This window comes from Danio rerio, chromosome 19 (assembly GCF_052040795.2).
Source record: "Danio rerio strain M-AB ecotype USA chromosome 19, GRCz13ab, whole genome shotgun sequence".
NCBI lineage: Eukaryota > Metazoa > Chordata > Actinopteri > Cypriniformes > Danionidae > Danio > Danio rerio.
In genome coordinates, this window is record NC_141039.2 from 37,661,433 (window position 1) to 37,675,452 (window position 14,020).

At 39.6% G+C, this 14,020-nt stretch overlaps 1 protein-coding gene across 6 annotated transcripts in view; it reads right to left on the reverse strand.

Annotated features, from left to right (window-relative positions):
• Positions 1-1,975: 1,975 nt before the first annotated feature.
• Positions 1,976-14,020, reverse strand: part of col8a2 (collagen, type VIII, alpha 2) — a 200,222-nt gene continuing 188,177 nt past the window's right edge. For 5 of the 6 annotated variants that reach the window (XM_087295070.2, XM_088651413.1, XM_088651412.1 and 2 more), the window contains 2 exons: positions 13,538-13,718; positions 1,976-7,052 (listed from right to left, as the gene is read on the reverse strand). In XM_087295070.2, the coding sequence (XP_087151196.2) occupies positions 5,140-7,052; positions 13,538-13,685 (2,061 nt within the window). In that variant the 5' untranslated portion in view covers positions 13,686-13,718 and the 3' untranslated portion in view covers positions 1,976-5,139. 6 annotated transcript variants of the gene reach the window in all.

The window sequence follows — 14,020 nt, forward strand, 5'->3', positions numbered from 1 at the left end:
CCCATCTGTGCACTCGCAGATGCAGAGGCGTGAGCAGCGCTGGGCAGGGGAGGGGCGGGGCAGGTGTAAAGCTGTTTGATTGGCTGATGCCTGACCAATGAACAATGCCAGCAGCCAACAGGACTGAGGTGCAAAATAATAATTTCCCACGATTATTTCATTATTTAGGGTTTATTTAAACTCTTTTCTGAAGAGATTCTTGTTAAAAATCATTAATTTTGCGGAAATGTACATACCAGTAAAAGAGCAGCAAAGCCAGTTTATTGGCTAGAGCCAGCCAATGAGATGGGGCGTTTCTGTTTGTCAGCACACAGGGCAGCTCACGTTGTTGGAGGCCTCGAGCAATCAGAGGGTAAGTTATGATTTTTAATAATTATCTATATGTTCAATACTATTAGCTAAGCTGAGGCCTCCAACAACGTGAGCTGCCCTGTGTGCTGACAAACAGAAACGCCCCTTCTCATTGGCTGGCTCTAGCCAATAAACTGGCTTTGCTGCTCTTTTACTGGTATGTACATTTCCACAGAATTTATGATTTTTAACAAGAATCTCTTCAGAAAAGAGTTTAAATAAACCCTAACTAATGAAATAATCGTGGGAAATTATTATTTTGCACCTCAGTCCTGTTGGCTGCTGGCATTGTTCATTGGTCAGGCATCAGCCAATCAAACAGCTTTACACCTGCCCCGCCCCTCCCCTGCCCAGCGCTGCTCACGCCTCTGCATCTGCGAGTGCACAGATGGGTTCTGCTACAGAGATCGCGGGAGATGTGTAGCAAAAGTCAGAGCGCGGGAGATTTGTAGTTGTACTGACGAATCTGAGAGGTTGTGAGTGCCGACCTGTGGTTGTAGAGCAAAGATGCAATCAAATTTGCCTTGCACAGGTGTGTCTGTCACTTTGTATTTGTGAATGACATTTTACAAATGCACAACTATTAATCTGCAACTTCCAATTTAAAACACAAGTGTGTGGATTGTTGTGTGTGTGTGCAAATCGAGGATTTCAGCTGTTCACATCAGAGCTGTAAGTGTACATTTCAACCTACACATACAAATATTATTATCACAAGTGCTCACATTTACATTTGCAAGCTCTCGAGTTTCGCAACTGATTTACCTTCATAATTTTATTCCAATACTTTGTTAAACAATAAATATTGCTTATATAATCCATATATATATATACCTTTTTAATATAGACTAACGTTAATGTTGTTTATCTAATTCAAAACAACAATATTATATCGTTTATCGTTTCCAATAATAACAATGTTGTACTTTTACATTTTTCAAGTATATATAATCAATGTTTATTTTAATTTGAAGGAATTTGTGGCAAAATATTTTAACAACCTTAAATTTGAAGTTTAAGTCACACACACACTTATGAGCAGTTTAGAATGACTTCATATTAAGCTGCATAATTCAATAAAAAGTGTTTAGAACGTTAGTATAAAATCACAACAATATATGGTGTGATAACAGTTAACAGTCATCAGATGTTTACAAGTGTTTTCCTCAATGTATGGATACCTCATTAGCATATATTAGTTTTGGATTTACATAATTCAAATTAGAGCGAATGAATGCTTATAAGCCAATTTTCTGTGCTCACAGGTGGTCATTTCTGTAAGCAGCACTGGATGGGATATTCACTCCCCCTAGTGTTAGTTTATGTTCATTTCAATGAATGTGTAAAGTGAATGTGATAAAATCTCTGTTCATATATATATATATATATATATATATATATATGCATTACCCTAAAAATCATCTATATATTGTAAATATTATTGCATAAAATCTGTCACTGGAATTGGTTTTAACATAATGTGGCTATTTAAGTAGTTCACTTGTCTCATGTATAGCATGTGTACTGAATTTATGAGATGTATTCATGCAATTCCATTGTCTATCACTTCTATAATTAGTAACACTTTAGCTCTTATTAGTTAGTGATAAAAACAAAACACAAATTTGATCAAGAAAGTCTTTATTGATGTTGCAACAGTACGGTCAAGTACTTGCAGATTTTGTATGAGCTGACAAAAAAAAGTTCAATCAAAGAGTGCATTTTAATACCCAAAATGGATTGCGTAAGTGAATGCAATGAGACAAAATGTTCTATAGATCAACAGGTACATTATAAAACATAGAAAGTTAAACATTGGAAGCTGTTAAAATACACTGTAAGGTTATTTGTACGTTCAGGGTTTCGGTGGTCGGACATTCCTTACTGGATGTATAAATATGCCTTCATTAAGTTAATGTGCAATTGGGATGGTTGTTTCTTGTAATTTGACTAATACCAAACACATATCCCATAGAAAATAATCAAGGCTTTTTTTTCCAAGTCTGTTTTCGAACAACAAATAGAAGCAACATAAGCAGTTTTGAGATATTTTAGTGCAACGAATTCTTCAAATCTTCAATCCATTGCACAAAAACAATAGACACTCATTTGAGAAAATATCAGTCACAGTGTTAATATACAATAAAAGGTCATCAAATACATGCTGAAGTATTAGGATCTGGTGCCAAAACATTATACGGATGTGAATAATCTCTAACTGAAGCAACTAATGTCGTATAACTGTGCATGAAAAGTCAGTGAGTACATTCGTTTGCTAATACTTTTAGTCTGATTCAATAAGGGTCAAACAAACAGAAGCAAGGGAACTTCTTTAAAGGAATGATCCACTACGATGTCATATTTTAAGCTTTAGTTGATCTATAATGTAGCAGTGTGAACATAAACAACTTCTCTGAATATACTCAAAGTTCAATGTAAAGGGAGACATTGACTTTTATAGAGTTAGCTTAGCAAAGCCTACATCGAATAAAGTTTTGGGACTACAAAAAAATATGTGAGATCACAACGCTTCAGGTTGCGCGTATTCACCACAGAAACACACCCCGGCCCATGCAGCAAAGGGGCATAGACAAAGACGCTGTTATGTTGTGTTATAAGCTAGAATGGCATACAAATAATGCTATTTCCACAGAGCTTGTTGTGTTTCTGTATCTGGGCATCCGAAGGACACAACACAAAGAGAGAAGTGCTAACAGTTTAATTTTAATCATGTTCCAGAGAATTATAAAAAACATAAAGCTAGGATTTGACAAAGGACAGCTTCCAGAATCTCTCCCAGTTGGATTCAGCTAAAAACTCCTCCAACCAACAAAGTTGTTGATTGTGAGCCACAACCGGTAAGTATTTTTATTTGTTAAAATTGATCAACTACAGGCACAGTTTCTAACATTAACGGTATGTTGTAGTAAGGACGAAAACAAGGATGTAAACAACGGGAAATGCTGTTTGGCACCGCTAACAATTTAGCTAAAATTTACATTTATCTGTAAACACCCCCAATCTTCAGCAGTGCCACAGTGTCTCTTTATGCAGATGCTTTCCGTGTGTTCTACAAAGACAAACTCGCAAAAGATATGTGAACATTTCATATTACTTACACATGCTTTTTTCGGAATATATGTGAAAGACACTTGTAAGATTTTTTTATAGAGCAGGCATATGGTATAGCTGTGTGCTATTCATTTTCTGTCTGATTAAGGCACAATCAGATATGGCTAACAGCTACTGTTTACACAGCGCAAAAAACGTGAGCTTGTAGGGGCGTGATGTGGTGACTTAGAGCCGATCCGTGAATCACTGCACATTATGTTAGCTGACCAATCAGAGCCTCGTGAGGGTGGGCCTTTCAGAAGAACTAGGAAATATGACAGCCGTTTTGATGTTAGCTGAGTAGCTGTATATAATCAAAGTAAGATATATGAAACATAATGTGCTTTTCTACAAATGAAGCATGGACACACATTGATTTGCATCTTATAAACACAACCAAGCCCTAAAATATACTGTGGACCACCCCTTTTAAAGAAGGACTTCAAACCTAATTTTTCACTCACTTCATTAAATATAAGAATCATTCATAGACAACACTGAAGCAGTGCTATCACAGTGTGATGATTACAAATTTGTCAAAATTGTAATTGATTGGGATGTGCATTGAGTCAAATAAATCTTAAACGAACGCAAAAAAAGTCAAATGCATCAAGCAGGAAAGAGAAAAGAAAGAATGTTAACTGTTTAGAGAATGCAATGCAGTAGTTTGAATTCTGTAATGGAGAATTGAATTGGTACAAAAGAAAAATGTTACTTTCATACTCAATGCGTTAGTAGTCCCTTACTCACCAATGCACTGTAGGCTCTCTTATGAATTTGAAGAGAAGCTAAAAATGATTAGCTTTGACGTCGTGATTTTGATAGTATGAAATAAGTGTCGCAGAAAGAGCATATTTGTTTTGTGAATGCAAACCATGTCATCCAGCAATCCTCTTCAGACCTCCAACTGACACAAACTTGCCATGAACTGTAAATCATCAAGTAATTCTCTTCTTAAAGACTCTCAAACGCAACATAGTTGCACAAAAACCAACAATTTAGCACAGTAAATCAAACAAAACATATATAACTAATAACTAAGCAAAAACAGATATTCACCTGTCTGGTTTAATAATAAAAAATGATATGAAGCTGAGGATTATTCTTTAAATTACGGATGTATTTAAACATACAAATACAATAACAATGCTTGTATAGAATGTCTGCATTCTAAAATCTGAAATGTCTCAAGTAGCCTGTGTTATATAAGGGAAAAATATATAGGTGAATTTGACTGCAGCCAGGGGAACATACAACCCCAGAGTCAATATAAAGGACCTCAATGGGAGTCAGAACATTTGGCAATGTGTGCAGTCACACGGGTAAGTCTTTAAATGGTTACCTACACATTGCAATGTACTTAATAGTCTGATCGTGATAAACAACAACTACAACAACATCAATAAAATAACACCAATATATCAACATCAACCAAAATAATATAACAGTTATAATAAAATTATCATATAGGCAGAAAATAACAACACTTGAAAGTAAAACAATGATCAAATCAGACATTTGAAAGAGAGGATGAAAACAGAGACCCAGCATGAATCCTCCATCTTCTGCTTCAAACTCAGCCTCTCCGTCATTCAGTAAGTCTTATTATCTAGTCGCTGTTATTACAGATGTTACTGCAAGGCACTTGAGCAAGCAATTCTCCGCTCAGACAGACCGTTATGTGGGACACAGGAGGAACCCTGAGAAGGACGAATGGATGTACTCAGTGGAGTAGAGCCCATTTGCCTGGTCAGAGGGCATTTGCACCCAAACCTGGTCATTCTCCTTCAGCTCCAGCACTGCACTACCTGAAGCCTGGTCCATATAACCCTTCTTGTATTCATCATAGGTGTATGTGGCAGGCACATTGTTTTTATACAGTGCCACCCACAGACTGGTTCCCTTTACGTGTACATGATAAGCAAAGTAGTAGACTCCAGACAGTGGGCTTGTGAAAATGCCTGTGGCAGGGTTGTAAGCATTTTGCCCATTGTAAAGAGTTCTGTCAAATTTGATTGGCATTGCAGATGGTGGAAATGGGGTTGTCAAAATTGCAGTAAAAGCAGGAGCCACGGTGACAGAGAGCTCGGCATGACCAAAGTTTGGCCTTTCAACATTTGGTTTCGGAACAGATTCTCCTGCGATATTTGGACCTTGAACTGCTAACTGATTTAAATCACCGTTAGAGGGGCCAGGGGGCCCAGGAGGTCCAGGTGGACCCGGGGGGCCCTGTACACCGCTGAGTCCAGGAGTGCCTTGTTTTCCTGGAGGTCCCTGTGGACCAGGCATCCCCTTGTCTCCAGGCTTTCCAATTCCTTGTGGCCCTGGTGGCCCTTGTTCGCCTTTCAATCCTGGAATGCCTTGAGGTCCCATATGACCAGTAGGGCCTGGGAGTCCAGGAATCCCTGAATTGCCACGTGGTCCAGGGGTTCCTGAAAACCCGTTCTCACCTTTTGGCCCTGGTGCTCCAATTAAACCAGGATTGCCTGGCAGACCGATGTGACCTGGTTCACCTTTAGGTCCAGGTTTGCCAGTGGCTCCGTTAAGACCAGGTAGACCTTTATCTCCTGGGAGGCCAGGCTTTCCTGCCAGCCCACTCGGGCCCTGATCTCCTCTAAGTCCTGGCAAACCTGAAGGTCCTTGTGGTCCATTCTCTCCTTTAAGACCTGGCATCCCAGGTTTCCCTGGAAGACCCATTAAACCTTGTGGACCTGGAAGCCCAGACTGTCCAGTTGGTCCTAAATCTCCTGGTAGACCTTCCAGTCCAGGTTCTCCTTTATCCCCAGGGACTCCTTGTAATCCAGTAGGACCTCTGTCTCCTTTCTGCCCTACAAGTCCTGGTTTTCCATAGCCAGGGGGTCCTGGAAATCCAGGAGTTCCTCTGGGGCCAGCTTCCCCCTTTGGGCCTATTGGGCCTAAGTTTCCTGGAATACCATCAAGTCCAGGTTTTCCCAAACCAGGTGCTCCTGGTGGCCCTTGTTGTCCTTGAGGACCAACTTGTCCAGAGGGTCCTTGATCTCCTGGTGCTCCTTTATCACCCTTTGGCCCCAATGGCCCAGGCAGGCCATTAATCCCTGGTTTACCCAATCCAGGGACACCAGGAGCTCCTGGAGGTCCTTGAAGGCCAGTGGGTCCCCTGGGACCTGTTAGACCTGTGTGTCCATTGCCATTTTCCCCTTTAAGTCCTGGTTCACCTGGAACACCACGTGCACCTTTACTCCCCGGCTCACCTCTTGATCCTGGCGGGCCTCTAGTGCCAGGTAACCCTGGTTTACCATTCAATGAAATACCTACAGGCCCAGGCGCTCCTGGTTGACCTTGAAGTCCCCGTGGGCCTGGCTCTCCACGAGGCCCAACCTCGCCATTAAGTCCTGGCAGTCCTTTAGGCCCTATTTTTCCTGGTAAACCTGGTAGACCTGGTTTACCAATCCCAGGTAATCCTGAAGGTCCTTGTGGACCAGTCTGACCATTGAGACCAGGCTTTCCTATACCTGGTTTTCCAGGTAATCCAGGGGGACCAGCTGGTCCCCTTGGTCCTGGCTTCCCTTGGGGACCTGGCTCCCCTGTTATGCCCGTCATCGGTGGAAAATCTAAAATAAAAAAGAAACAAAAATCAGGGATCATGGTTGACGTCCAGAAATAAAATCCTATAATATTTAAGAAAAAAGATTTAAGAATTAAAGATGCATGTTGAATGTACCCTGAAATGCTGGTGAGACTACACTCATTATTATGCTTTACTCTAAACCATGTTCAAGTATCTGCTCAATGACATCTACACCAGTATGAAATAAAAGCCCAAGGGGCAATGAAAATGTGTTTATGGACAAAACATAAACAAGCAACAAGGACAAAGTTCTCAACAGCACTTGGCCTCACCAGAATTTCAGCAAGGGAACTGTAGTGGTGTCATTTGACATCCATGTTTGCATTAAAAACTACCAATTTGCGTTAACAACTACATAAAATAATGTAAATTTGCATGTAACCTGTTTGATAGTTTAAATTTGTGCTATGATGTAATAAAATGTCCAGAAGAAGCAAGTTCTGAGAGAGATTGAGCCAACGGGTCAGTTTTAACAAATTTGCTTTTCACTTTAGAAACCATAAACACAAACATTTGGAGCAAAGTTTGACAAGAAACTTATGTGAGGAATTTTATACTAAATGTAGTGTAATTAGCTAACAGAATTATCTCACATATATAATATGGCTCAGTATTGCTAATGTATATCCATCTGTCCACTTATCTGTAAACATTTTGCAAATCCTCATCTGCTGCAAAACGCTGTAATGTCATTTTAAAGCGCCCTCAAGTGGTGCAATAGGTCTATTACACAGCCCTATGGATTCAGTATCTCTCCCAACAGAAATTATATAGATTCTTACTTTTCCAGTGCGGACTAATACAGACAATCTCCTAAACACATATGAAAATGGAAGCAGTAAAAAAAAGAACAGAAGACAGAACAAAGTACACATGACATAAGCAGTTGACTTTTTACGGCTATTATATAGTCTTATTTGTTATCCATGCCCGTGGGTGTGCTGTATTTTGATACATTTTAAATAAAAATTTCCTTATGTTCCAACTTGGCAAGCAATGTGTAATTTGACAGACACTTCTAAAGCAAAATCCTTTTTTTCAGAACATCTGCCAGATGAGCATGTCTTTCCACGTCCACTAGATGGTAGTAAGAACACAGTTTTTCTTCAGGGATTTTTTCAGCAGTGTTGTTTTTTGAACAGACATAAAATATTTAGTAGCCTGTAACTTTCTCATTTTCTCACTTTCAACATTCCACGACAATTCCTGTTGCACCCATATACATTTAAGCTCCATAAAACATAAAAAGTAATTTATTTATTTATTGTTTATTTTTTAAAGGGAAAAAATAATAATTCCTACATTTCTGAAATGATAGAGGGGTCCTTTTCAGATATTTTGAGTATAAAATGATCATGTATGTCACTTAAACACACCACTTTAGATTATGCTTCAAATGTTAAAACTTATGGTATAACACAAAAACATTACAAAAATTGAATAGTCCCTGCATTACATGACACGTCCATAAATAAATGCTGTGTCTTTTTAAGTGAAATACACAAATACTTTGACGCACAAAAGCTTTCCTTTAAAGTAACCAGATGCTAGAGGACAAAAAGGATAAGCAATCTTTGTCAGCAAACCACAGACATGCAAAAACCTTATGAACAATCAGCAGAAAAATGTACACAGACATCTAAAATCACATTAGTTGAGTAATTTTGATTACTAGGAATGCAAGTGACATCTTTTTTTTATCACTTTAGTGTTTATAGCACTCACTTTATTTTGTAAACTGAGAATTAAAAAACAATGTTCATGCCATCTTGAACTTGGCATCACATTAAACATTAAAAAGTGACCACATATTCATTAAAAGCATATTAAATGCAAATAAAGTGTCTGCTTAATGTTTAAAATAACTTTTGTGAAAATAAAATGTAAAAAAATTAGTGATCTACATACAGTTATATATATTGGTCAAAATGACACAACATCACTGATTAATGACCTGACCTTAATAAAATAAAGGTAAAAAAAATTCATTTTCTTTTCAGTTTAGTCCCTTTGTTAATCTGGGGTCGCCACAGTGGAATGAACTGACAACCTATCCAGCATATGTTTTATGCAGCGGATGCCCTTCCAGTTGTAACCCAACACTGGGAAACACCCAAACACACTTTCACACACATACACAATTTGCCTTATTCAATTCACATATACCGCATGTCTTTGGACTGTGGCGGAAACCGGAGCACCCGGAGGAAACCCACGGCTACACGAGGAGAACAAGCAAACTCCACACAGAAATGCCAACTGGCCCAACTGAGGCTCGAATCAGTGACCTTCTTAATGTGAGATGATCATGTGATGCCCCCGTGACGCCACCAAAGAAGAAGCTATCATATTTAATAAACAATGGTTTGACTAAAATAACATAAAGTAGTTTGACTGATAGTGGGAAAATAAACATTTTATATGGCAATTATTTTTAATTTATGGGCTTCAGCTGTTATCTTGATTTTGTACGTTGTTTTGTATATAAACCCCTTTTCAGCTTGGATCTCTATCCAATAAGATACAGGGTTTCTCTGGTTTTATTCAGCACTGATTAAAAAAAATCCATATATACCCACCGGCCACTTTAATAGGTACAACTGCTAGTACTGCTAGTACAACGCACATTTCTAATATGCCAATCACATGGCAGCAACTCAATGCATGGTTGCATAGAATACATGGTCAAGACCAAGAATCAGAATGGAGAAGAAATGTGATTTAAGTGACTTTAAATGTGGCATGGTTGTTGGTGCCAGACGGGCTGGTCTGAGTATTTTATAAACTGCTGATTTACTTCAATTTTCACGTACAACTATCTCTAGGGTTTACAGAGAATGGTCAGTAAAAGAGAAAATATCCAGTGAGCAGCAGTTCTGTTGGTGCAAATGCCTTGTTGATGCCAGAGAAGAATGGCCAGACTGGTTCGAGCTGATAGAAAGGCAACAGTAACTCAAATAACCACTCGTTACAACCGAGGAATACAGAAGAGCATCTCTGAACGCACAACACGTTGAACCTTAAGGCAGATGGGCTACAGTAGCAGAAGACCACACCGGGTGCCACTCCTGTCAGCTAAGAACAGGAAACTGAGGCTACAATTTGCACAGGCTCATCAAAATTGGACAAGAGAAGATTGGATAAATGTTGCCTGGCCAGATGAGTCTCAGCTCTGCTGCGCCATTGGGATGGTAGGGTCAAAATTTAAAAGTCAACAATATGAAAGCATGGATCAATCCTGCCCTGCATCAACGGTTCAGGCTAGTGATGGTGGTGTAATGGTGGGGGGGGATATTTTCTTGGCACACTTTGGGCCCATTTATACCAATTGCGCATCATGTCAAAGCCACAACCTACCTGAGTATTGTTGCTGACCATGTCCATCCCTTTATAACCACAGTGTTCCATCTTCCGATGGCTACTTCCAGCAGGATAACGCACCATGTAATAAAGCGTGAATCATCTCAGACTATTTTCTTGAACATGACAATGAGTTCACTTTACTCAAATGGCCTCCACAGCCACCAGAGCTCAATCCAAAAGAGCAACTTTGGGATGTGGAGGAACGGGAGATTTGCATGATGGATGTGCAGTCGACAAATCTGCAGCAACTGCGTGAAGCTATCATGTCAATATTGACCAAAATCTCTGGGAAATATTTCCAGTACCTTGTTAAATCTATGCCACAAAGACAGTTCTGAAGGAAAAAGGGGATCCAACCCAGTACTAAGGTGTACCTAATAAAGTGGCCAATGAGTGTATGTTCCACACAGGTTTGGAACACCAAATGTTTTCTGAATTTTCCTCTCGATGAACTTTGTCAGCAGTAGGCAGCTAAACCAATCACATCCCAGACAAATCTTACTTGTCACTTCTATTGACCTCTGTTACATCTTTAGCACCTTCTGTACGTCTTTCAATCTGACACTCACCCTGGATATCTCATCAGCTCGAGGCCTTCTTGACTTGTTTTGACACACCCTTTAGGTCTGCACTGTATTGGCCTGTGAAATACTGCTCCAGACGGAGGCGACATCACCTCACCCTGATCCTCTTTCATCTCCTCTAACACTCTCACAATGCCCTTTTATATATATATATATATATATATATATATATATATATATATATATATATATATATATATTAGGGATGTAACGGTAAATACCGTCATACCGCAATATTAATTTTTTTCGATATTACTGTAGTCGCATGAATCGGTAAAACTATAGGTCTTCAGAGAAAATTTGCACAGGCGAATGAAGCGAACGGGAGGTACCGGAAACTACAATTCCCATCAGCCCAGGCTTGGCCATAATCCCTTGCGGTCTGTTGTCGCGACAGATCCAGTAATGCGGTAATGGAGTGTGCTGCTAGAAGCGGGGATGAAAAAGCGCTGGAAAACCCTAAAGCGGGTGTTGTCGCCGCGCGCGTACTGAATAGCGGTGTTGTCGCGCGAGTTCTTATCAGCTGTGTTGTCGCGCGCGTACTGAATAGCGGTGTTGTCGCGCGAGTTCTTATCAGCTGTGTTGTTGCGCGCGTTCTAATCAGCTGTGTTGTCGCGCGCATACTGTAAAGCGGGGACGGAGGGTATGTCACGTCGCGGGGGCACTTTTGATCATTTTGGAAGGGCACTTTCTATCCAAGACTAAAAAGGGCATGTGCACTGCACAGGTTGAGCCCTGTGTGTGCACGTGCCTGAAAGTTGGGGAATACGACTAATAATCAGTCATGGGGACTGCAGAAACACAGCACACTGTTCAGATTGATGCAGACATGAGATCTCACTCATGGTTTGTCCTCTCAAGTGGGGGAAAGACAATGCACAACGTTACCCACTGCTGTCAACCTGGGCCAAGTCATATCTCTCTTGTCCCAGAAACCTCAGTCCCAAATGAGAGGGATTTTTCTGTTGCAGGGGACATTGTAAATACCCAGAGATACCAGCTTTTACCAGATTATATTTATATGATAATTTTCCTTTAAACCCATCTCTATCTAAGTGAGTGAGTGATTAAATGTTGAATGTGATGAGTTTTCAACACTACTAAATTGAAACTTAATTTTTTTACATGGTTTAATATTTTTTTGTTATTAAAATTGAAGTTCCTGTTTCAAAGCTTACAGATAGATGACTAATTTGTATGTCATTGACACTTTTGGCACTTTTTTGGAGTATTTTCATAAGTTTTGTTTATTCCTGTAAATGATTCAATAAATACCGTACCGTGACATTCATACCGAGGTATTACCGTACCGTGAAATTCTGATACCGTTACATCCCTAATATATTTACTGTATTATAGAGCGAGAGAAGTCAGTGAATGGCATTCTCATTCTATCCTGACCATGTTTGTCTGCCATGGGTGTACAGACTCATAGGTATGCCATTAAATACTTTCATATGACAGTCTATGGTAATGTTTGGCCTCATTTGTGCCGGAACACGCCAGATCCAGATCCGGCACCTCTGAAATCTGATCCGGCACCTCATTTTACCGATCCCCCTCTTCAACCGCCCTCCTCACCCATTCGTTGTTTACTTTCACTTCTTTCACGACTCCTCAACCCCCTTTACTTTTGTCTACAACCTCCCCCAGCCCTCCCTTTGCAACACCTCTCTATCCTCAGGTAACATGCCGGATCCGTTACCCCGATCTGTTCAGGGACCTCGCAATTCACAAATTAAGCACTGGTTTGGACAGAACATTTTTGATTGGACGAACTTTTTCCTGTGCTGCTTCCCAAATTGCATACTTCCATATTATATAGTTTGATAAAAACAGTAGGTAACACTTTATTTTGATGGTCCATTTGAGTATTAGTAGACTGTCTGCTTAATATCTGTTGATACTGCTCCTTCAACAGTTGTATGCTCCTTCAATTTACAAGTACATGTCAACTTACACTAACCCTAACAGTCTACTTACAATCTAATGAGAATTAGTTGGCATGTAGATGCAATGTAACTTAAATTCAACAAATGGACCATCAAAATAAAGTGTGACCAAACAGTATGCAAGCCAAGCAGTATGTCTGAATTCAGAGTATTGGAAAAACAGTGATTTTTTACTGTGGTTTTCAATCAGTTGAACGGTTGGAATGTGCAAGTTGCTGGAATATTGTGCTGACAAAGAGTTGAGTATGTGATGAACAGGATTCTACCCAACAAACTGTTTAGACTAGAGCAATGATTAAAGACAATGCTTTATCATCTGTTTGTATGTCTGTATAAAAACTGGGCTCGATGGACCACAATGTAACCTCTTGTGTTTCTTCTGTATTGTTCCCTTGCTGCAAGAACATAATTTCTTTGAAAATGAGTCTTCCTGAGTCTTGGAATAATTTTGATCCTGACAGCTTTTGTTGAAAACATTTTTATGAAGCAAGCATATTTAAATGACTCAATGGATTGTTTGATGGCAAAACTACATAGATATAAATATGGATGTTAAATTGAACACTCACCGAGATACTGGCCCTTGCCTTCTCTGAAGGGAGGCCCAACAGGCCCCTTCATCATGGGCTGCACGTACTTCATCTGAGGCATAGGAGCGTAACCTCCACCAAGGGCATGATTCCCCAGGGTTAGCAGGACACAGAGCACCGTCAGCATTGTCAATGGCCTCTGGGGTCACAAGATTACAAACTGCAAAGAGAGAAAGATCATCAATTCATTGTTAGTTTTCTTTTTTACTGCAGCCTTTTACCTTTTTGTTTGTATTTATTAAAGTCATAATAAGGCTTTTCACAATAGAAATAGTTAACCCTGAGTTATTTCTAAACCTCAGTAAAGGAATTCTGGATTATTTTGCTTTTGGTTTCACAATAATCATAATTTTGTCTGTAATCCAGCATAATGATACATGAATGTTTCTTACTGTGCACTATCGACAAAAGTCTTGTAATCAATGCCAGGTGTAGGAGCAACAAACAATAACTTGACTTCTA